The sequence below is a fragment of the Zea mays genome, chromosome 10, assembly GCF_902167145.1.
Source record: "Zea mays cultivar B73 chromosome 10, Zm-B73-REFERENCE-NAM-5.0, whole genome shotgun sequence".
Taxonomy (NCBI): domain Eukaryota; kingdom Viridiplantae; phylum Streptophyta; class Magnoliopsida; order Poales; family Poaceae; genus Zea; species Zea mays.
In genome coordinates, this window is record NC_050105.1 from 144213942 (window position 1) to 144238712 (window position 24771).

The 24771-nt window shown below is 46.6% G+C and overlaps 3 protein-coding genes across 4 annotated transcripts; 2 read left to right on the forward strand and 1 right to left on the reverse strand.

Annotated features, from left to right (window-relative positions):
* Nucleotides 1-1280: 1280 nt before the first annotated feature.
* Nucleotides 1281-2346, forward strand: LOC100286034 (36.4 kDa proline-rich protein). The gene has a single exon (NM_001158922.2). The coding sequence runs from the start codon at nt 1495-1497 to the stop codon at nt 1978-1980; it is 486 nt and encodes a 161-aa protein (NP_001152394.1). The 5' UTR covers nt 1281-1494; the 3' UTR covers nt 1981-2346.
* Nucleotides 2347-2854: 508 nt separating this feature from the next.
* On the reverse strand, nt 2855-7886 carry LOC541811 (coatomer protein 2). Of its 2 annotated transcripts, NM_001406913.1 has the most exons (8): nt 7469-7886; nt 7283-7366; nt 5774-5925; nt 4868-5003; nt 4614-4769; nt 4415-4494; nt 3762-3812; nt 2920-3225 (listed from the first exon to the last, which is right to left on the reverse strand). In NM_001406913.1, the coding sequence occupies exons 1-7, from the start codon at nt 7628-7630 to the stop codon at nt 3776-3778; spliced, it is 807 nt and encodes a 268-aa protein (NP_001393842.1). In that variant the 5' UTR covers nt 7631-7886; the 3' UTR covers nt 2920-3225; nt 3762-3775. The 2 variants fall into 2 exon arrangements, with proteins under 2 accessions (NP_001104962.1, NP_001393842.1); NM_001111492.2 differs by lacking the exon at nt 3762-3812 and having other exon boundaries at nt 2855-3225.
* Nucleotides 7887-9412: 1526 nt separating this feature from the next.
* On the forward strand, nt 9413-10535 carry LOC100276400 (Vacuolar ATPase assembly integral membrane protein VMA21-like domain). The gene is made up of 3 exons (NM_001150205.2): nt 9413-9676; nt 9891-10007; nt 10132-10535. The coding sequence occupies exons 2-3, from the start codon at nt 9911-9913 to the stop codon at nt 10356-10358; spliced, it is 324 nt and encodes a 107-aa protein (NP_001143677.1). The 5' UTR covers nt 9413-9676; nt 9891-9910; the 3' UTR covers nt 10359-10535.
* The last annotated feature ends 14236 nt before the right edge of the window (nt 10536-24771 follow it).

Genomic DNA, 24771 nt, shown 5'->3' on the forward strand with positions numbered 1-24771 from the left:
TCCAAATAAAAGATACATAGTTCATCACGAGTGTAACTATATTTCATCCAATCACCATAACAAAACATATAAAGAACATATAAATTGCATTTACCCAAACTGCATATAAATAACTTATTTTAGATTCATATGATTATACTTATTTCAGAATAGTAGCCCCTTTAGTGATTTCAGTTGTAGTGCTTAATTCAAGCCTAATTTCATAAAGTCATCTACACATGTGCCATTAAAAAAAATATTCTAATCCATTGTGGCCACATGTGTACTAGCAGACATGAACATAATCAGAAGTGTTTAGACTATGTACACACTAAAATACCAAATACAAAGGGATAGTAAAATTCATACCGTCATATGTTCTTTGTAGTGCTCATGATCTAAAGAAACAATGAATTCATTTTCATCCCAAAGTGCAGCACTCAAATTCTTAAGATACTTGATCCTAGTGTACTTCTTCTTCCATGTCTTTAAGTGATTAGCAACTTAAGCTCTTGTGGCGTCTGGCATCCAGATGACAGGAACAGGCATGGAGGCGGATAGATCGTACACATCTAGCATCATATATGCATGCACCGCGTTCAGACTTTGAGTACAGACCATGAACCAACAGGGTCTCGCTAGCTAGCGGCAAAAACCTCAGTCCCGTGAGCTAAAAATGCATGGCTGGATGATAGGTACGTGGATGTCGGCACGGGAAGGCGCCAAAGCCGTTCGGATGGCGCCACGCCCGGCCTGGATCGTTGGACGTACGGGAGCAAGCGAGACACCATCGCTTCCTTCCCTATCAATTCAGGAGGCCGGGCTCCAGGTCCCCGGCCCCCTGCTGAAATGTTTTCTTACGGGACGTCACATTTGTGTTCGCGTACGTGCCAGCAGAGCAGCGCATGATGTGCCCTGCCCTGCTCGTACGGAACGTATATGTGCACGGGTCGTGCTCGTCGTCGTCCTGACGTGCCCCTAGCTACCCTACTACGCGGACGTGTGCTCAGAAACTACAAGTCTGTTCTGTTCTATGATCCTGTCCATACAACAAAAACAACCATGCAGTGCGGGCGGTGTGGACCGACAGTGAAAAGGCCGGCTGTCTGCCAGTAGGCTGTCGATTCAACCGCGAGTCGCGACAAGCCGCGGACCCCAACGTCCTCACCACAGCACTCACATCACATGCGCGCGTTTCCAAGAACGACGAGGGAGGACAGCTTGATGGTCGCCCCCAGCAAGCCGCCATGACTTGGCCGCGTCCAAGCAAAGCAACGACGGCGATCGAAGTCGATGGAACGAACGCCAGCCACAACTGAGATAGACGGTGAGACATGGCAGCAGCTCGGCCATTGCCAAAAGACACTCCAAGGCCTCACGCCCTCAGCCCCTCACCCTCACATATATAGGCGCCTATATAAAAGCCCGCCCAGCTTCGCTCACCACTCGCTCGCACCGCTCAACGTCTCAACCTGAGAAGCTAGCTAGAGCTAGCTAGCTCCGGGCGCCCGCAGCATGGCCACGAACAGCCACCGCATTATTGCGCCCGGCCTCCTGCTGGTCGCGGCCACGACGCTAGTCGTCGTCGTCGTCGCGCAGCTCGCGGCGCCGGCTGCCGCCTGCCCCTACTGCCCGACGCCGACGCCGCCCCCTCCGCCACCGCCCCCGCCCCCGGTGGTGAACCCGCCGCCGTCGTCCACGCCGTGCCCTCCGCCTCCCTACTCGCCGTCCACGCCGACGGGCAAGTGCCCCGTGGACACGCTGAAGCTGCTGGCGTGCGTGGACGCGCTCAACGGCCTCGTGCACGCCGTCGTCGGGACCAACGCCAGCGACACCTGCTGCCCGCTGCTGTCCGGCGTGGCCGACCTCGACGCCGCGCTCTGCCTCTGCACCACCATCAAGGCCAAGGCGCTCAGCGTCAGCCTCGTGCTCCCCGTCGCCATCTCCGTGCTCGTCAACGAGTGCGGCAAGCACGTGCCCTCCAGCTTCCAGTGCCCGTAATAACTATATTAGGGCGCGTACTTACTGATCGATCATCATCTGCATATGTACTGCTACTCTACTGTATATATATGATGTATCGTCACTAAACTATATACATCATATATGTACACGTACGGTCAAGTTATATATACATCCATATATAACACAAACATATACATAAGCATGCATGTGCAGCTTCATATGCATAAGCTCTGCCGGCTTGTGATATACATGGAGCTGCGGGGGTTGTGCATTTTTTTGTAACCATGTACCAGTATTATTGTATCATAAACCAGTGTGAGAGTTGTGGCCTTGGTGGGGTCGATCGCTTGTAGTAGTCATTAAGGAAACTTATGAATAAAGTGCGTCTGTAATATATATGATATGCTGCCGGTGGTGTAATGCTGACAAAATCTGTCAACTATTCCTACTATATGTGTAAACCAAGCATGTCGACTTTTTTTTTGCCGTAATGTAATGTGCTTCTTTTAAATGTCCGCCCGTTTGCTCATGCAAGGTTCGTGCTTCATTTGTTTCTGGGTCGTTGCGCAGTTGTGCCAACCTGACAACACTTTGAGGGCTTGAACGTCATCCTATATATACAAAAGTTGAAATAAATTTGCTTTTGGGCGGAGTCTGAATTTTCTGTATGATAAAATAAAATTAATCATGGGTGGGGTCTGAATTTGAAATCAAAATAAATAGAACTAAACTACCAGAGAAAGGCGCCGCAAGTCCAGGCCTCAGCAACTTGGTGGGAAACGAGTTACAGCAAGAGCACAGTGCCAGTGTGCCACCACGAAAAACGTCAGAATTCCGTTTCCGAAAGCACACACGAGGAAACCATTGTGAGGTCCAGAAAGACACGGTCACGCTGCTTATACGTATGGTTCTACGAAGGTCGCCCACAAGGGTTGCTACTTGTCAGTATTGCATCGATATGCCACAGTATCACATAACAAAATACTGGTATTGGCAACAGATGTAAGGATTCAATATTCGACATATCCGTTTATACAGCAGTTTGTAGTACAAGACTGGCGGAGTCGCATTAACAGCGACGATACAGGCAACCAAAACCACCATACTCTGGGTTAATACACTCGTAATTGGAGAAGAGACCAGAATGTGCTGATTCCTGCAATCTGGCTGGGTGGGGTGTGTCGAGCTCAAGCAACGGCTTGGAGGGCCCTCTCGAAGGTCGCTTCTGATGCTGCCGCATTCTTAACTAGCACATGGTCAGGATGCGATAGCTTCAGCTGGCTGCGGACGGAAAGAGAGTTAAACTTTTTCTCTTTTTTTGTGGATCCAAAGTAAAGCATATGTATTAGGCACTGACCAAGCAGAAACACAACAAACAAAGCAAGGAACGTTCTAATTATAACATCCAGGGTGTGCCAGCAAATGGTTTCGAGTTTATCCATAGTAATTAGGGTCTTGATGCTGCCCTCAGCTTTTCACATATCAATCTCCTATGCTTGCATGTCACAATCTACTAACATCCCTCAGAAATTCATTGGACCCTGCCAGTTGTTTTCCGTACTATATTAGTGGTGGCGAATAAAGCAAGTAGAACAGTGTTCTTGAATGCGTGTGGACCCAAGTTGGACTGGTAAACACAGCCAACATATGTCAGTTTCAGGTTGTTATGGAGGCTTTGTCAGGATATCTGAGATCACCAAGAAGTGGCTGTGAACTGTTAATCCCAGATTTGCAGAATCAGGATCAGAGGCCAAAAACCACAGCTAGACCACAAGAGACTAAAGCAGACGAATTCATGGATGGGAAAAATATCTTACTAGTCACAACAATCTCACTGTGGTCCTCCTACTCCCAGCACGTCGCACCACCTAAGCCAAGGTCACAGCTCTTTGTATAACAGAAGCTAATTCCTAATTGCACTAGAATGCTTGTTTCTGATGCATAATCGTACGATCAATTTAAATGCTAATCTTAAATGTTTATAAGACTCTAGACACGATGTTTAATTAAGTTTCCAAAAAACACTAATGGTACAATCTACATTTGTCGTCCTGCAATCTTCCTAGTTGTTTATATTTAGAACAATGTCTGCTAGTTGTCCACCTATATGCATTCATCAGCTGGTACACTCCAGCCCAAAATGAATCAAATTTACCAACAACTACGATCCTAAATAAATATACCATGAAATTATAACTCACAGTGCATCTAGTGATATTAATTTGATCTCATAAATATGTGTGCTTGTATCTATAGATTCCGTCAAACTTTAAATTGTTTGACTTAGATAATTCCAGAAGTTGGTTTATTTTGGGACAGAGGGAGTATTTCTAAGACCACTAAATCAGTTTATCATGTATTTACTGGATTTTAGTTCAAATTCACAAGACAAAGCATACACAATCACATAATGACTGGCAGAATAGCAGAAGAAAGTCAAGAAACTAAAGATATTTTTTCAGTTTCGTACCTGAGGTATCGTGATGATGGTTTGCCTAAGTGGAGATTACATACAATTAGATTCGCAAGAGTTTCAGGATCTTTTGCGTCCTGCAATAATAGGAAAATAGAGGTACACCATTATGCATCACCAAAAAAATGGAAATAAAAAACAAATTTCACAAGATTAAGAGCTCTCATTGCTGCAAAGGAGTGTAATCAGTGCAAACCTTGTTCAACGCTTCAAGCAACAGAGTCTCAGCCTCCTCAAAGCTTCCCATGTGCATACAGCAGACTGCCTTCCCGTTTAAAACCATCCCTGTCATTGGGTACTTTTCAGCAAAGTCTTGGAATATGAGATAAGCTTCACGGATCTTAGAGCCACCCTGCAACCCATTAAATATGATGTCAAAGCACATGTTTCTGGACCAATGCAGAGATGAAACTTCAGTATGTCACAACATTGGACTGTGAAATTACTCACAACAGCAATGCCCAGCCATGCGTTTGCAAGTTGTGTAAGTGTATGGTCTTCATCAATTTGTTGCATGATCTTCAATTGCTTCTCAGCATAGTCTGAACGATGCATCTTGATGAAGATCTGGACATTCAATGCATGCCTGTAACCAAGTGAAAGTCCCATCAACAAACAGCTCTAGTTTGATGGACATTGGATGCAATAAAGATGTTGTTTATAGCACCAGGCTTCACAGTGAATTACTGAATTTAGGTAGTGTTTGGTTGAGGAGCCAAGTAGAACGGAACCGTTCCATCCCTGATTCTAGGAACGGAGTCGCTCTGTTCTGTGTTTGGTAATCTGGAACGGAGCGGCTCTGTTTTATGTTTGGTTGCAGAGTGAACGGAACAGAGCGTGACTGTGAGAGCGGGATGGGAACGGAGCGGCTTCGTTCCGTTGATTTTTTGGAGCGGAATGGTTCCGGATCTGAGGAGAATATTCCCTAATTGGAGTCATTCCGTTCTAGTTTCTTTGTAACCAAACAGCAACAAAACTGGAACAGAACGACTCCGTTCCACTTGGCTCTTCAACCAAACACTACCTTACAAATCAGCAATGTCAAAATTGAAACCAGTTAAGCAATAACATAACTTCAAACCACATAATACTTCTAAAATGAATATCTGTCATTGATCCTACAAAAAAATGAGCATTTATATATAGCCCAGCTCCAAAGCATTGTGTATTTGAAGTTACTTTTTCATCAGTAAGATTTTCAGTTGTTATACCACACAAGAAATAAACATGTACATTTGCTGTATGGCAATTAAAATCCAAAGAACATTTGCAGTTGTCCAATTTCATCCATATGGACATATGGTTCAATACTGAAATTATACAAGACCCAAAGATCGAGGGAAAAGGTAAACATACAAATCCAGAGTTCCTCCAGAGTGTGTGTGCTTGAGAGCCTCATTGTAGTCCTGCTCATGCATAAATACAATTCCAGCAATCAACCGCAGAACAGGATTGCTTCCAATTGCTGAATCACTCAACCATTCCTTGAGACTGGAGATAGCACCTTCCTTCAGGATTGGACAAAAAATAACATAAAATACATTTCAGGCTATCTCGATGAAAATGAAAAATACTAAAGGTTTAAACATCATAAATGCCTTTAAAGTGCAAACACAGACATACATGTGAAGAAATTAGGTATGTCAGCCTCATGAACTACTGTCTCGTTACTATAATCAAATTATATGAAAGATAAACAATCACACATAATCTGGTCCGCCGGTGCCTCAAATGAGTAATCACCAGATGTAAGTTTACGAGAAGTCTTTACTTCTGGTGTGGGAAACGTAATTAGTCAATGATACTAACTCACTCAAGGAACATCATATGGTCAAATCTATGATTTAGTTCATATACAAATACGAGCAATTTGTGTTTCGCAAACAGCAATACTTCCAGATGCTTCTTTTTGGTAGCATTTTATCACCTTTAGAAACTGTTATATATACTGCAAGCTAAATAAGTAATTATGAACATTTACTATATGAAAAAAACAGGTATAAAATTTATAACTTTGTGCATCTATCATATAAAAAAACAGGTATGCAATTTGTAATTTTGTCCAGTTAGGGTGTGTTTGGTTGCAATGACAGGACGGGATGGGACGGGACGATCCCTCAAATAGGGTTGTTTGGTTCAGGGTCAGGGGTTGGGACAGGACTATCCCAGTGTTGTCCCCAGTTATCCCTCAAAATTGGAGGAACGAGAGAGGACGCCAGGGGACGTCCATGTCCTGCCTGTCCCGCAACCAAACACACCCTTAGATCCCCACCCACCCAACCAGACAGTGTCACCCTGGGATTCATATAAGTGGATTTCACGCTATATAAACTTATAAACAGCACAAGCACATATCATTGAAAGAGAGGCCATATGCATAGGCCATAGGCATACACAAGTTTGTGACAGTGATTTATCCAACACATGTCCAACAAACCTGCTAGGCTGATCATGAGGAGGTTTAAATAGTCGTGTACTTCCAATGCTATATTGTAGTAATTACATCATCAACCCTATGCCTTCGTGGTAAGGAGAGGGTAATTTTAACAGCATTGAGAAATTATACATTATCGAATGCTTGTTAGTTTTATGGAAACCTATTCAAAACAGAAAACACAAGATCATAGTATCCATGGTGCAAACGAGTTCATGCTTTCAATTAAAATTGCGGTAGCAACCGACCATCAACATGCCACTCCGTAACATCTAGCAATGCACAGGATGCACGGGATCTAACCCAGTTAAGCAGTAACAGATCTAACCCTACTACCACAGCGACTCCCATACCAACGACCCAGATCCAGACCAGCAGAGCGCGATTAAAGCCAGATCAGAGGCGACATAGTTCAGATCCAGCGCACTAACCTTGTCTCCAGTGAGGTACAGCGCGAGCAGCTTCACGGCCTGCAGCGAGGTAGCGGCTGACGAGTCGATCTCGCTGATCACCAGCTGCACAAACACAGAAAGGCACGCGCGCGTGCCCACCTATCAGAGCCGGAACCAACTGCGGCGAGCTAGCGGTGAGGCGCCTGACGCCGGATGTGTTCGCACCTGGTAGGAGCCGAGGGCGATGTAGGAGCGGAAGACGATGGCGTCGCGCTCAGCGGCGGCGTCGGCGTCGAGGCCCGGGACGTCGCTGTTGTTGATGGCTGCCTGGTAGGCGCCCAGGTAGAAGAGGTTCCGCAGATTGAAGAGCAGGTCGGGGGAGGCCATCGCTGCAGCAGACGACGGCGCCGACGAGGCGTGGGTGGGAGAGAGATCCGGGAGGTCGAGGTTGCTCTCGAGTCTAGACTCCGCTCGGTCGTCCCTTCGGTTCGAGTTGATGCGGGAGGACGGAGGGGAATGGAGTTATACTTGTAATTGGGTTCTAGTTGGGCCTTCGATGGGCATAATTGAGCCTTGAGTGCGTCCTATGTGGGTCCAAAGCTTGATATCGTGCTACGTGCTTCCTCTCAACCACGCGCGAATGGCCCCAACTAGCACAACGAACTGTTTTTGCTCATATTTTTTTTATCGTGCGTTGTAAAAAAAATACAATATCACAATAATCTTTTCTCTATCTCTTCTCTACTACTTTAATGCACCAATTGCAACAGTCATCGATCGTCTGTTTCGTGTGTCGCCTCACCCATCCCGCACACCCGCATAAAATCCTCATTCCCGTGTGATGCCTAGACAACCACGCTCTGCGCCTGCTTGTCGGAATCATGCTCGTCGCCGCAAAAACTGCCCGTGTCGATGTGGCCCCATTTCAAAACCACGCAACAGCTTCACGTCTCTTCCTCCTCGACCTCGCTCTGCTCCAAAACCCTAGGTGGCGTCCAGCCCGCATCCTGCTCCCAGAAGCCTTCCGTCGTCGTTGCCTCCTCGATAGACCCCACGGGGGCTGCGCTAGGCCCTGCCGGATCGAGGGACACACCGCCGCGTGAGGCTCGGACTAATATGCTCCACGCTTGTAGCTTGTTGGAATAGCGCCCGGGCGCAAAAACCGCCCGTGTCGACACGATCCCATTTCAAAACCACGCGGCAGCTTCACGTATCTAGGGTTACTTTGGAAAGTTAAATCCCCTCTGAGATTCCCGAGGATTGAATATAAAATTAGTTTATTTTCACTTTAATCAACAGGAATTCTACGCCGAATTTAAGTTTCCAAACTGACTCTAGCGGAAGAAAAAAAAACTCTGCAGCCGCAGGTGGATAAATTCCACAAAGGCAAGCCGATCCGTCAGCCCAGATTGCAAGGGACCGTCCATCCCATGAATGAGCGGGCTAGCCCGAAAAGGAACTTTTGGCCATTCGGGACGGCCTTCTGGCTTCTGTTAAAGCATCACCAATAGATTGGCTAAACAGCATGAGCTCGGTAAAGAAATGGAAAACATTCTGATATTAGCTTGCAACAGTCTCGCCTTCGAACTCGCCATCGTATCTAGCTCGTCATCTCCTCTCCGTCGCTAGCTATATTTGTCTAGCACTTGAGACTCGTCATCTACCGATCTCCCGCCCTCCTGCTTCCTCCCACGCTCTCTTGCTACTGCTCCCTCCGGCGCTCCAGCTCTGTTTCCGGCGCCCGCACCCTATGAGATCGCCACCGTTGTACAGATAGATCGTGCCATACATTAATTGATAGACTGAAATATGGGTTATGAAACTTCTTGTGGCCAATAACTCTTATTTGTAGGTGGCTATAATATAGTTCATTACTTGGGCTTGATTTGTCAGACCTTTTGAAATGAAATTACATTATTCATGCTGAGTTGAATGAGTTTCAGCAACACAAATACAGTTGTATTATCAGAGACAGCTTCAAACCAGATCTAAAAGTCGAGTGTGAGAGCGGAGCATGGAATGCAGAAAAATTCAAATATACACAAAAGCCGAGTCAACGTTTGGTTTACATAATTTGTTGGTACTCATGCCTGGTAAAAAGCTATCTATTTTAAAAAGTACTCTTTAAATTTAAGATTTAGCTAGGATCTGCGCCTCCTTTTCCGTCGTGTCGTGGTAGGCTGTAGGCAGGCACCTCCGCTCCTGTCCTCTTCTCTCGTGGTAGGCTGTAGGCAGGCACCTCCGCTCCTGTCCTCTTCTCTCGTCGCTTCCTCCGTCTCTCGGCGTCGAATCTCCTCCAACCACCGCGCACACTCTACTCGACGCCCGGTGGAAGGAGTTCTCCGGGATTTGAGCTGTTTCTGCCCTCACCTCCGCTAGGCCGGCGTCGAGTGGAGATCCAATCGGAAATCGAACTGACTTCATCTTCTGTTGGTAAGAAATCCTCTAGACTGTTACGCGAGATCCCTTCTTTGCTGCTAGTGATCTAGTCCAAATCTTTCTGGCTGAGATGTACGGCTCCAATCCATCCATCTCAACCGAGGACTTTATTGCTTTATGTAAGCGTGCGTGCGCTAGAAGCGGTGTAGTCTCGGTTTTGTTCTTGGTCGCTCTAGCTGAAGTGCGGATATCTGTACGTTGATTTCAGCATCCCCGTCAGGATAAGCCATGCCAGGAGTGATCACAAAGTTCGCGGTTACATCCATGGTGATGTGGATGGCCCCGGTTGCGATCGTTTATGGGTTCTACTACCAGGCGTTTCCAGGTTCGGCTGCTGTTCCTGTTTTCTTTGCTGCATGGTATAACTCCATCTACTATGTTCAGAACTTCAGATGCAGACATTCAGTACATGAATTTTATTTGGTAATGGTAGCTTTTCTTGATTTCAGGTGTGAGTCGGATGTCATCCTCGGCGCAGACACTCGCCAGCGGGTTCCTGGCTGTCATATCGGTTAATCTGGTGATCGGCTTGTACATATTCATGGCGATGAAGGAGACTCGACACCAGGAGCCACAGCCAGACCCGACCTTCCTGGCAAACGCCAAAGCGAGTATCAACCAGCCAACATCCTCTCAACCGAGTGATGATTCCAAGGGGAAGGGAAAGGTTGAGTAAGCCGTAGCATGTCATGTTGATTTTTGGTCTTGTGTATGTTAAGTGCGTGCTGTTTAGGAGGAATAGTTGTGCGTGCACGCCATAACACAACATCGCAATCTTTAAAGTTCATGATTTTGCTGTAATTCTTGACAGTTATGGTCATGGAGCAATGTGAAGTTGAAACTTTTGTCCGTATTCGATTTGGAAACTCTGTTCATTGTTATTTTAGTTAGGATGCTCATCGGAAGCACGTCTGGTTGTATTTAGGTCTTTTTGGTCTTGGGGTTTGATTCTATATAAGTATGTGCCTTGAACACACACTATATGTCTAGATGGCCATATGGACTGTCCAGCTCAGCATGGCCTATGTGAGAAATTTTGAAATTTGACATCTAATTCACAAGACTTTCAAGATTTGACATCCTGGCCCACATGTCAGTGACTCACAGTGGCCCTATAGGTCATTATGATAGGAGGGCTTAGTTTCGAAATCTCTCGACCTAGGCCTAGGCTACCGCTCGCACTAGACCAAGCATGAGTTGCTAGGCCATGCTAAACTAGGCTTCGTGCATGGTCAATGGTTTAGGTACGACTTGGCGGACTGGCTCAATAAGTCCGACATATCCAACAAACTGGGCCAACCCGAGGCCCAGAGAGAAGGGAATGGTCGAGTAGTCGGTGGAGACCAATTAGAGTTAGGAGTTGGACCTTAGATGCGGGATGTATAAATGTTGGTCTAGAGATCTATTATCAGACCTATTACTCGACCAAGGAAATTATCGAGTTGTTTCGTGTCACCCACTGTGCATATTGAGTGGCCTAGACATAACCCTATGCATTGGGCCAAGCTAGCTTTGGCCCGCTAGTCACCGGGCTGGGCTGAGGTAGTTTCAAACTGAAACACCATGCTTCGGGCGTGCCAACGGACCGCTCTTTATACAGTTGTCTACAACGATATGTGGTGTCATTCTGACTTTTTGTGAGATAAAATCTACAACATAGTTATTGGGTGATATTTGTAATATTTGTAATATTTGCTTCAATGTGGATATTTTTTGTGCACACCAATAACATTTAATAGCTCTGGTTCAACTCGTTATTGATGATTGTTATAATGTCATTATTCCATAAGGAAAACATAGTTACAGGGACATAGTATTTGCAGGTTACTACCTAGCCTTTACAGTCAATTTTCACCTCAAAAGTTTGTAGCCTATACAGTGAGTTGCCACTTCATAGTTATTTTGCCTTGCCGGTGATTATTCACATCAACATAGCCTTTTCAGATACCTATCGTGGCGAAGCTAGAGTAAAATTGAGGAGGGTGCATTTGGCCTTTTGGATGTATAAGATTTTCCCCGATGGTGCATATATGTAGAATTTTTTAACTATGTCTATAGGGTTTGTATTTTTTGGGAGGGTCCATTTGCATCCGCTACAAAAAAACCTAGCTTCGCCTGTATCTATCGCATCACGATAAATGATCCACCTCGACACCACTTCTTCAATAGTGCAAACCCCAAGTCCATGGCACTTCCTATTAATTGAGAGGTAGTTGTTTGTCTACACCAAAAGCACGAAGTTAACATTCCACGGTAGAGAAGCATGTATGAATGTCTGGTGCATGGGATAGAGGAAAGGGAGGCGATACCATGGTTCAACTAGGATCACATGATTCTAACTTGTACGAGTATCCACTAGAGAAGTTTTCTTTGCAGGGTAAGGGTGATTCCCATCCACCTAGTAGGTTGTGTCCATATGATAACATGAAAGAGGAGAGTTAGTGTTTCGAACTTCCTTTCCCGCATGGGTTTTCTGTTGTATCTCTGAAATTGTTAGAGCAGGATTTGGTTCGTGCTGACGAGGGAAGTCTAGATGTCATCATTACTCATTTTTGTCCACTTCTCTTCCTACATCGACTTTCTACCTTCGTAGCCTGTCTGTTGGCCTTCCATCTTGTCGTCGTATAGGGTCGTAGGGCACCAGGGGACTTAGACCTAGGACACGTAGGTCATGGGTGAGACTCAGGCATAGGTCTTGTAGAATTTGAGTAGAAGGAGGATCGTTATTGTTCGCGTCCGCTGAGCGGTGTAGTTAATGCGGCGTATACATGGCTGACAGCGCAGTCAGTCTAGCGTGCAAGACCCACTTGAGTGGGTTTTGTCTGGTTCATCGGGCCCCCTTTGCCTTCCTCCACTTCGCCCGACCCCTTGGCTCGATGAGGGGGAGGGTTCTTCTACGGGCGTGGTGGATTTACTTGTGATGGATGTACTCGTGGCAGACTAACCTTGGTTCTTATCCATCTATTGATTGTGGTCCTAGTGGGCGGAGGATCTAAACCCGACAAGGAGTGGTTTAAATGCTACCATGATGAAAAAATGCGTAGAATAAGTGCACGACCCTGTTTGGTTCTGCTTCTCACCACCACCCTTAGGTTCCAGGAACACACATATATTCTTGCGATTATTCGATTCTCGCTTATTAGTTCAATATGTGAAATTTCAATTTTGTGAAGCAAAAAATAATCTAAAACGTATGGTGGGATTGTTGCTCATTTTCATTCATAAGCGGATTATAAGAAAACCAAAACACCCTACGATGGAGGGATTGGTGGAGGATGCCAGTATGCCAGTTCTTCAACTACCCTTGTGAATGAGTATTTCATACTACACATTTTATCATACATGTCATTTTGTGTAAATACTTACAACATTTTGTATTATGTAGTATTACGATGACAACAACAATTGCAAGTTCACCAGATGGGTTGATCTACATGCCGTTTACCCATTTCAAGAATATATCGACTACCTACGATGGCCACGGATTGCAATCGCTGGAATAGAGGTCAGGTCCAACTATGGGTGGTAATGGATCACGATCCAAATGATTCTTCATAAAATGGTAGGGTCCTAAATAATTTTTAGTTCAAAAAATAAATAAAAATAGGACCCCATCCTTAAACCTTATAGTGTAAAATTTAGTGTCCATTATAACCTCTAGGTCCAAGATGAGCCTTTTTCTTTATTTTGCCCCCTTGATAATTTTTTTTAAAGATTTACACATGGGTCTATATCAAATCTAGCGGTCTCTTAAACAGGTTTGTGATGAGACCAGCTATGCGATGAAACTGCTATGTGATAGATCTAGGTGAAACTCGAGTTCTGAATTTATTTTTCAGTAATGGAGCTAACCAGAATACGGAGTATGCACTAAGGGTTGGTTTTATAGGGCCCTGGCTTGCCAAAAACAGCTCTAGCTCTGGTTTTTCCTGAAAGCAGTTTTTCTGGGAAAGCTGAAGGCATTTCGTAAATCGTTTGACAGAAACGACTTATCCTAGAACTAGAGTCATTTCCCTGTATTAAAGTGACAGAGCCAAAGCCAAAACCAGTGAAGCTATTATTGTGGTTTCTTCTCCGTACTCTGTAGTACAAAAACAACTCTATCTTTTAGGTGATTTTCCTAGTAAACCATTTTTTAAAAAAAGGTGTTTGACAGAGCTATGTTTTTTATTTCTAGAGAAAAGTCAGTGCAGAAGCCCTAACTGGCTCTAAGTATTTAGTGTTAGATTTCTTGGATCTTGCTATGAACCACTAGCCACTTGACACATGAAAACCTTACCAATTTACCTTCGGTATTAGAGATCAAAGAGGCCACCAGGGCCATGAGTGATGACTCTCGATGCAGGCGTACGATGAGCTTGTCGGTGGCGGCGGTGTACTCATGGTGACGATGACAGACACAAGGTTTAGCACCACTCCTGACGGGGACCATAATTAGGGGTACCCTCAAGGCTCCTAATTCTCAGCTGGTAACCCCCATCAGCATAAAGCTGCAAAGGCCTGATAGGTGCGATTAAGTCAGGGATCAGTCCATTCGAGGGACTCGATCGCGCCTCGCCCGAGCCTAACCTCGGACAAGGGCAGCCGACCCCGGAGGATCTCCGCCTCGCCCGAGGCCCCCCTCCAGCGGCTAACGTATTTCTGGCTCGCCCGAGGCCCTGTCTTCGCCAAGAAGCAACCCTGACCAAATCGCCGCGCCGACCGACCGAATCGCAGGAGCATTTAATACAAAGGTGGCCTGACACCTTTATCCTGACGCGCACCCTTCAGCCGACAGAGCCGAAGTGACCGTCGTCACTTCGCCGCTCCACTGACCGGCCTGACAGAAAGACAGCGTCGCCTGCGCCGCTCCGACTGCGGTGCCACTTGACAGAGTGAGGCTGACAGGCAGTCAGGCCCGGCCGCAGGCACCATAGGAAGCTCCGCTCCGCCCGACCCAGGGCTCGGACTCGGGCTGAGTCCCGGAAGAAGGCGAACTCTGCTTCGCCCGACCCAGGGCTCGGACTCGGGCTAAGTCCCGGAAGACGGCGAACTCCGCTCCGCCCGACCCAGGGCTCGGACTTGGGCTCAGCCCCAGAAGACGACGAACTCCGCTCCGCCCGACCCAGGGCTCGGACTTGGGCTCAGCCCCAGAAGACGACGAACTCCGCTCCACCTGACCCAGGGCTCAGACTTGGGCTCAGACCCAGAAGACGACGAACTCCGCTCCGCCCGACCCCAGGGCTCGGACTCCGCCCTGGCCTCAGCCGACGGTCTCCGCCTCGCCCGACCTAAGGGCTCGGACTCGACCTCGGCCACGGAAGACAGACTCGACCTCGGCTTCGGAGGAGCTTCCACATCGCCCAGCCTAGGGCGCAGACCAGCCACGTCAACAGGAGGCGCCATCATCACCCTACCCCAAGCTGACTCGGGCCATGGGGAACAAGACCAGCGTCCCATCTGGCTCGCTCCGCCAGATAGGAAATGATGGTGCCCCGCATACTCTGTGACGACGGCGGCTCTTAGCCCCCTTACGGAAGCAAGAGGACGTCAGCAAGGACTCAAGAGCTCCGACAGCTGTCCCTCCGCCAGGCTCCAGCGCTCCTCCGACGGCCACGACATCACACCAGCTGGGTGCCAAAATCTCTCCGGCTGCCACAACGGCATGTACTTAGGGCGCTAGCTCTCCTCCGCTAGACACGTAGCACTCTGCTACACCCCCCATTGTACACCTGGATCCTCTCCTTACGCCTATAAAAGGAAGGACCAGGGCCCTCTTAGAGAGGGTTGGCCGCGCGGGGACGAGGACGAGACAGGCGCTCGCGTGAGGCCGCTCGCTCCCTCTCCCACGTGGACGCTTGTAACCCCCTACTGCAAGCGCACCCGACCTGGGCGCGGGACGAACACGAAGGCCGCAGGATTCCCACCTCTCTCACGCCTGCCTCCGGCCGCCTCACTTCCCCCCTTCGTGCTCGACCTCGCGTCGACCCATCTGGGCTGGGGCACGCGACGACATTCACTTGTCGGCTTAGGGACCCCCCGGTCTCGAAACGCCGATAGTTGGCGCGCCAGGTAGGGGCCTGCTGCGTGTTGACGAACAGCCTCCCGTCAAGCTCCAGATGGGCAGTCTCCAGCAACCTCTCTGATCCGGGACGGTGCTCCGTTTCGGGAGCCTTGAGTTCATGTCCCTCGACGGTGGCTACGACATGATACTCATTCCACCGCCGGGCGACAGCGGCAATGGCGGCCGAAAGTCTGCCCGCCGGCGGCGGAATCGACGACGTCTTCCCCGCGTGGTGGAAGAACAACCTTCGAGCTCGCCCCGCCCTCTTCCCCGCCGACGGAGGGGAAGGCGGGGCAACCAAGGCCAAGCCGGAGGCAGCGCCTCATCGGCTGTCGAGCGAGTCGACATCGACAGCACCTCAACGGGGGGCGTGCCGGGCATCGACCTCGCGCTTGAGACGAAGACGAGCGCTATCTCCCCGCGACACGCCAATCCCGAGCAAGCGGACGACGCCAGCACGCTCGCGGAAGGCTTGCTAGGTGTCACCCTCGTACCTGAGACGACGGTGCAGTCAATCCCCGACGTGACTTCATCACCGCCCGTCAACCAAGAGGTACCGATCGATTCCCATCCCACGTCTTTCAGATTCAGCCTCGACCCGCCTAGCGGCTTCGCTTTGGCGGACGCTCTCGTAGGGGCGAGTCCAAACCCTCTCGGGTTTCGTATGCGATCACCTTGGGACCGGCTGACGGACGTCTCGACCTACGGGCCCTCTGGGTCCGAGGAAGACGACGAGCCCAGCTGATAGTCGCCTAGAGGGGGGGGGTGAATAGGGCGAAACTGAAATTCTCAAAAATAATCACAACTACAAGCCGGGTTAGCGTTAGAAATATAAACGAGTCCGCGAGAGAGGGTGCAAAACAAATCGCAAGCAAATGAAGAGTGTGACACGCGGATTTGTTTTACCGAGGTTCGATTCTCGCAAACCTACTCCCCGTTGAGGAGGCCACAAAGGCCGGGTCTCTTTCAACCCTTCCCTCTCTCAAACGGTCCCTCGGACCGAGTGAGCTTTCTCTTCTCAATCAAACGGGAACAAACTTCCCCGCAAGGACCACCACACAATTGGTGTCTCTTGCCTTGGTTACAATTGAGTTGAACGTAAGAAAGATTGAAAGAAAGCACGATTGCAAAAGCCAAGCGACAAGAGCGACAAATAACACACGGATCACTTTCTCTCTCAAGTCACTAATCACTAATGATCTCTTTTCTCAATTGTGAAACTTGGAGAGATGGAGGCTTTGAATGTGTCTTGGAATGGATTGCTAGCTCTTGTATTGAATGTTGAAGGTTGGAATGCTTGGATGTTGTGAATGGAGGTGGTTGGGGTTGTATTTATAGCCACCAACCACTTCCTAGCCGTTGCTCCATTCTGCCGACCGCGGACGGTCCGCCCGCCTGGCCCGGACGGTCCGCGCCTGTAGATCAACGGCTGAAAACGCAACAGTCAGCAGTAACGGCTATATCAACGGCTATATTGCATTTAATGCGTCGTCAGATGTCAGATAAAGCCAGTCGCGGACGGTCCGCCCGCCTGGCCCGGACGGTCCGCGAGGCCGCTATAATTCATTTCTCTGAACCCGTCACCTTCGGGTTTTTCGGTTTCTTGCCTACCGGACGGTCCGCGCTAGAGGCCGGACGGTCCGCGCGAGGTCTCAGATGGTCCGCTCTTTTCCTCCGGACGGTCCATAGTGCAGACTTGGATTTTTGCATTGGTTCTGTCCGAGTGTCATCCTCGTGTCGCGGACGGTCCGCCGCAGGGGCCCGGACGGTCCGCGCTTGGCCTGTTTTTCCAAAAAGCTTCTCCTGTCCGGAATAATCTACGGTATTCCGGACAGTCGATTTAGTATAGTTGTAGATGAACCTTTGGCACCTGTAGAACATATAATCTAGAGCAAACTAGTTAGTCCAATTATTTGTGTTGTGCAATTCAACCACCAAAATCAATTAGGAAATAGGTGTAAGCCTAATTCCCTTTCAATCTCCCCCTTTTTGGTGATTGATGCCAACACAAACCAAAGCAAGTATAGAAGTGCATAATTGAACTAGTTTGCATAATGTCAGTGCAAAGATTGCTTGGAGTTGAGCCAATAAAAATACTCATAGAGTATACATGGATTGTTTCTTTATTTTTTAATATTTTGGACCAAGTTTGCACCATATGTTTTGTTTTTGCAAATTCTTTTGTAAATCCTTTTCAAAGTTCTTTTGCAAATAGTCAAAGGTAAATGAATAAGATTTCAAGAAGCATTTTCAAGATTTGAAATTCTCCCCCTGTTTCAAATGCTTTTCCTTTTGACTTAAACAAAACTCCCCCTAAATGAGATCCTCCTCTTAGTGTTCAAGAGGGTTTTGATATATCATTTTTGAAATACTACTTTCTCCCCCTTTTGAACACACTAGGATACCAATTAAAAATACTCTTGGAAAAACTAAGTTTTTGAAATTGGTGGTGGTGGTGCGGTCCTTTTGCTTTGGGCTCATACTTTCTCCCCCTTTGGCATGAATCGCCAAAAACGGAATCATTAGAGCCCTTGAAGAACTATCTCCCCCTTTGGTCATAGAGAAATGAGTTAAGATTATACCAAAGACGAAGTCCTTTTGTTCTCTCCCCCAAAGATGGAAAGGGACATGGAGCGATGGCGAAGGATGAGTTACGGAGTGGAAGTCTTTGTCTTCGCCGAAGACTCCAATTTCCTTTTAATACATCTATGACTTGGTTTGAAATAGACTTGAAAAACACATTAGTCATATCATATGAAAGAGATATGATCGAAGGTATACAAATGAGCTATGTGTGCAAGTTAGCAAAAGAAATTGCGCGAGTCAAGGATATTGAGCTCATGCCTAAGTTTGTTAAAAGATTGTTCATCAAGAGGCTTGGTAAAGATATCGGCTAATTGATCTTTAGTATTAATATATGAAATCTCGATATCTCCCTTTTGTTGGTGATCCCTAAGAAAATGATACCGAATGGCTATGTGTTTAGTGCGGCTGGGCTCAACGGGATTATCCGCCATCTTGATTGCACTCTCATTATCACATAGCAAAGGGACTTTGATCAATTTGTAACTGTAGTCCCTCAGGGTTTGCCTCATCCAAAGCAATTGCGCGCAACAATGGCCTGCGGCAATGTACTCGGCTTCGGCGGTGGAAAGAGCGACCGAATTTTGCTTCTTTGAAGCCCAAGACACCAAGGATCTTCCCAAGAACTGGCAAGTCCCCGATGTGCTCTTTCTATTGATTTTACACCCTGCCCAATCGGCATCCGAATAACCAATCAAATCAAATGTGGATCCCCTAGGATACCAAAGCCCAAACTTAGGAGTATAAGCCAAATATCTCAAGATTCGTTTTACGGCCGTAAGGTGAGCTTCCTTAGGGTCGGCTTGGAATCTTGCACACATGCATACGGAAAGCATAATATCCGGTCGAGATGCACATAAATATAGTAAAGAACCTATCATCGACCGGTATACCTTTTGATCCACGGACTTACCTCCCGTGTCGAGGTCGAGATGCCCATTTGTTCCCATGAGTGTCTTGATGGGCTTGGCATCCTTCATTCCAAACTTGCTTAGAATGTCTTGAGTATACTTTGTTTGGCTAATGAAGGTGCCCTCTTGGAGTTGCTTGACTTGGAATCCTAGAAAATACTTGAACTCCCCCATCATAGACATCTCGAATTTTTGTGTCATGATCCTACTAAATTCTTCACATGTAGATTCGTTAGTAGACCCAAATATGATATCATCAACATAAATTTGGCATACAAACAAATCATTGTCAAGAGTCTTAGTGAATAAAGTAGGATCGGCCTTGCCGACTTTGAAGCCATTTGCAATAAGGAAATCTCTAAGGCATTCATACCATGCTCTTGGGGCTTGCTTGAGCCCATAAAGCGCCTTAGAGAGCCTATAAACATGGTTAGGGTACTCACTGTCTTCAAAGCCGGGAGGTTGCTCAACATAGACCTCCTCCTTGATTGGTCCATTGAGGAAGGCACTCTTCACGTCCATTTGGTAAAGCTTGAAGCCATGGTAAGTAGCATAGGCCAATAATATACGAATTGACTCAAGCCTAGCTACCGGTGCATAGGTTTCACCGAAATCCAAACCTTCGACTTGAGAGTATCCTTTGGCCACAAGTCGAGCTTTGTTCCTTGTCACCACACCATGCTCATCTTGCTTGTTGCGAAAGACCCATTTGGTTCCTACAACATTTTGATTAGGACGTGGAACTAAATGCCATACCTCATTCCTAGTGAAGTTGTTGAGCTCCTCTTGCATCGCCACCACCCAATCCGAATCTTGTAGTGCTTCCTCTACCCTGTGTGGTTCAATAGAGGAAACAAACAAGTAATGTTCACAAAAATGTGCAACACGAGATCTAGTGGTTACCCCCTTATGAATGTCGCCGAGGATGGTGTCGACGGGGTGATCTCATTGAATTGCTTGGTGGACTCTTGGGTGTGGCGGCCTTGGTTCTTCATCCTCCTTGTCTTGATCATTTGCATCTCCCCCTTGATCATTGCCGTCATCTTGAGGTGGCTCATCTCTTTGATCTTCTCCTTAATCAACTTGAGCCTCGTCCTCATTTTGAGTTGGTGGAGATGCTTGCGTGGAGGAGGATGGTTGATCTTGTGTATGAGTAGGCTCTTCGGATTCCTTAGGACACACATCCCCAATGGACATGTTCCTTAGAGCGATGTACAGAGCCTGTTCTTCACCTATCTCATCAAGATCAACTTGCTCTACTTGAGAGCCGTTAGTCTCATCAAACACAACGTCACAAGAAACTTCAACAAGTCCTGAGGACTTGTTAAAGACTCTATATGCCCTTGTGTTTGAGTCATATCCTAGTAAAAAGCCTTCTACAGTTTTAGGAGCAAATTTAGATTTTCTACCTCTTTTAACAAGAATAAAGCATTTGCTACCAAAAACTCTAAAATATGAAATATTGGGCTTTTTACCGGTGAGGAGTTCGTATGATGTCTTCTTGAGGATTCGGTGTAGATATAACCGGTTGATGGCGTAGCAAGCGGTGTTGACCGCCTCGGCCCAAAACCGATACGGTGTCTTGTACTCATCAAGCATGGTTCTTGCCATGTCCAATAGAGTTCGATTCTTCCTCTCCACTACACCATTTTGTTGTGGCGTGTAGGGAGAAGAGAACTCATGCTTGATGCCCTCCTCCTCAAGGAAGCCTTCGATTTGAGAGTTCTTGAACTCCGTCCCGTTGTCGCTTCTTATTCTCTTGATCCTTAAGCCGAACTCATTTTGAGCCCGTCTCAAGAATCCTTTTAAGGTCTCTTGGGTTTGAGATTTTTCCTGCAAAAAGAATACCCAAGTGAAGCGAGAATAATCATCCACTATTACAAGACAATACTTACTCCCGCCGATACTTATGTAAGCAATCGGGCCGAAAAGATCCATGTGGAGTAGCTCAAGCGGCCTGTCGGTCGTCATTATGTTCTTATGCAGATGATGGGCACCAACTTGCTTTCCTGCTTGGCATGCGCTACAGATCCTGTCTTTCTCAAAATGAACATTGGTTAGTCCTAAAATGTGCTCTCCCTTTAGAAGTTTGTGAAGATTCTTCATCCCAACATGGGCTAGTCGGCGGTGCCAGAGCCAACCCATGTTAGTCTTAGCAATTAAGCATGTGTCGAGTTCAGCTCTATCAAAATCTACTAAGTATAGCTGACCCTCTAACACACCCTTAAATGCTATTGAAGGGTGTGAAGATTCTTCATCCCAACATGGGCTAGTCGGCGGTGCCAGAGCCAACCCATGTTAGTCTTAGCAATTAAGCATGTGTCGAGTTCAGCTCTATCAAAATCTACTAAGTATAGCTGACCCTCTAACACACCCTTAAATGCTATTGAATCATCAATTCTTCTAAAGACAGTGACACCTATATTAGTGAAAAGACAGTTGTAGCCCATTTTGCATAATTGGGATACAGAAAGCAAATTGTAATCTAATGAATCTACAAGAAAAACATTGGAAATAGAATGGTCAGAAGATATAGCTATTTTACCAAGACCTTTGACCAAACCTTGATTTCCATCCTCGAATGTGATAGCTCGTTGGGGATCTTGGTTTTTCTCATATGAGGAGAACATCTTCTTCTCCCCTGTCATGTGGTTTGTGCACCCGCTGTCGAGTATCCAACTTGAGCCCCCGGATGCATAAACCTACAAAACAAGTTTAGTTCTTGACTTTAGGTACCCAAATGGTTTTGGGTCCTTTGGCATTAGACACAAGAACTTTGGGTACCCAAACACAAGTCTTTGACCCCTTGTGCTTGCCCCCAACATATTTGGCAACTACCTTACCGGATTTGTTAGTTAAAACATAAGATGCATCAAAAGTTTTAAATGAAATGTTATGATCATTTGATGCACTAGGAGTTTTCTTTCTAGGCAACTTAGCACGGGTTGGTTGCCTAGAGTTAGATGTCTCACCCTTATACATAAAAGCATGGTTAGGGCTAGAGTGAGACTTCCTAGAATGAATTCTCCTAATTTTGTCCTCAGGATAACCGGCAGGGTATAAAATGTAACCCTCGTTATCCTGAGGCATGGGAGCCTTGCCCTTAACAAAATTAGACAATCTTTTAGGAGGGGCACTAAGTTTAACATTGTCTCCCCTTTGGAAGTCAATGCCATCCTTGATGCCAGGGCGTCTCCCACTATAAAGCATGCTACGAGCAAATTTAAATTTTTCATTTTCTAAGTTATGCTCGGCAATTTTAGCATCTAATTTAGCTATATGATCATTTTGTTGTTTAATTAAAGTCATGTGATCATGAATAGCATTAATGTCAACATCTCTACATCTAGTACAAATAGATACATGCTCAATAGTAGATGTAGAGGGTTTGCAAGATTTTAATTCTACAACCTTAGCTTGTAACATATCGTTCTTAGTTCTAAGGTTGGAAATAGTAGTATTGCAAATATCAAAATCTTTAGCCTTAGCAAGCAATTTTTCATTTTCAATTCTAAGGCTAGCAAGGGAAGCATTCAACTCATCAATCCTAGCAAGTAAATCATTATCATCTCTAGGATTGGAAGTTGAAACATTACAAGCATTTGAATCAACCTTAGCTAACAAATTTGCATTTTCATTCCTAAGGTTGTCAATAGTTTCATGGCAAGAGCTTAGCTCACTAGAAAGTTTTTCACATTTTTCTACTTCTAGAGCGTAAGCATTTTTTACCTTAACATGCTTCTTATTTTCTTTAATAAGAAAGTCCTCTTGGGAATCCAAAAGGTCATCCTTTTCATGAATAGCACTAATCAATTCATTTAATTTTTCTTTTTGTTCCATGTTAAGGTTGGCAAAGAGAGTACGCAAGTTATCCTCCTCATCACTAGCATTATCATCACTAGAGGACTCATATTTAGTGGATGATTTGAATTTTACCTTCTTTCTCTTGCCGTCCTTTGCCATGAGGCACTTGTGGTCGACGTTGGGGAAGAGAAGTCCCTTGGTGACGGCGATGTTGGCGGCGTCCTCGTCGTCGGAGGAGTCGCTTGAGCTTTCGTCGGAGTCCCACTCCCGACAAACGTGGGCATCGCCGCCCCTCTTCTTGTGGTACCTCTTCTTTTCTCTCCTCTTGCCCTTCTTGTCGTCGCCCCTGTCACTATCACTTGATAATGGACATTTAGCTATAAAGTGACCGGGCTTACCACACTTGTAGCAAACCTTCTTGGAACGGGATTTGTAGTCCTTCCCCTTCCGTTGCTTGAGGATTTGGCGAAAGCTTTTGATGATTAAAGCCATCTCCTCATTGTCGAGCTTGGAGGCGTCAATTGGTTGTCTACTCGGTGTAGACTCCTCCTTCTTCTCCTCCGTCGCCTTAAATGCCACCGGTTGTGCTTCAGACGTGGAGGGTTCGTCAAGCTCGTTGATCTTCTTTGATCCTTTAATCATACATTCAAAGCTCACAAAATTCCCGATAACTTCCTCGGGGGTCATTGATGTATATCTAGGATTACCACGAATTAATTGAACTTGAGTGGGGTTAAGAAAGATGAGTGATCTAAGAATAACCTTAACCACCTCGTGGTCATCCCATTTCTTGCTCTCGAGGTTGCGCACTTGGTTCACCAAGGTTTTGAGCCGGTTGTACATATCTTGTGGCTCCTCCCCTTGGCGAAGACGGAAGCGACCGAGCGCCCCCTCGATCGTCTCCCGCTTGGTAATCTTGGTGAGTTCATCACCCTCGTGCGCAGTCTTGAGTAAGTCCCTAATCTCCTTTGCATTCTTCAACCCTTGCACTTTGTTGTATTCCTCCTTGCTTAGAGAGGCAAGGAGTATGGTTGTAGCTTGAGAGTTGAAGTGCTCGATTTGGGCCACTTCGTCCTCATCATAGTCTTCATGCCCTACGGACGGTACCTGTGCACCAAACTCAACAACATCCCATATGCTTTTGTGGAGTGAGGTTAGATGAAATCGCATTAAATCACTCCACCTAGCGTAATCTTCACCATCAAAAGTTGGCGGTTTGCCTAATGGGACGAAAAGTAAAGGTGTATGTTTAGAAATGCGAGGGTAGCGTAGGGGAATCTTACTATACTTCTTGCGCTCTTGGCGCTTAGAAGTGACGGATGCCGCGTCGGAGCCGGAGGTGGATGGTGATGAAGAATCGGTCTCGTAGTAGACCACTTTCCTCATCCTATTTTTCTTGTCACCACTCCGACGCGTCTTGTGAGAAGAGGATTTCTCCTTCTTCTCCTTTTGGTGTGAAGAAGACTTCTTCTCCTTCCCTTTGGAGGAGTTCTTCTTCTCCTTCCTCTTGGTGCGGGACTCTTCCGATGAAGTGCTCCCATGGCTTGTAGTGGGCTTTTCGCCGGTCTCCATCTCCTTCTTGGCGTGATCTCCCGACATCACTTCGAGCGGTTAGGCTCTAATGAAGCACCGGGCTCTGATACCAATTGATAGTCGCCTAGAGGGGGGTGAATAGGGCGAAACTGAAATTCTCAAAAATAATCACAACTACAAGCCGGGTTAGCGTTAGAAATATAAACGAGTCCGCG

Coding starts and splice junctions, on each gene's coding strand:
- LOC100286034 (NM_001158922.2), top strand. CDS start 1,495: ATGGCCACGAACAGCCACCGCATTATTGCGCCCGGCCTCCTGCTGGTC.
- LOC541811 (NM_001111492.2), bottom strand. CDS start 7,630: ATGGCCTCCCCCGACCTGCTCTTCAATCTGCGGAACCTCTTCTACCTG. Junction 7,367..7,468: donor TCGCCCTCGGCTCCTACCAG/GTGCGAACACAT, acceptor GTGTTTGTGCAG/CTGGTGATCAGCGAGATCGA. Junction 4,770..4,867: donor CATGGCTGGGCATTGCTGTT/GTGAGTAATTTC, acceptor AATGGGTTGCAG/GGTGGCTCTAAGATCCGTGA.
- LOC100276400 (NM_001150205.2), top strand. CDS start 9,911: ATGCCAGGAGTGATCACAAAGTTCGCGGTTACATCCATGGTGATGTGG. Junction 10,008..10,131: donor CTACTACCAGGCGTTTCCAG/GTTCGGCTGCTG, acceptor TCTTGATTTCAG/GTGTGAGTCGGATGTCATCC.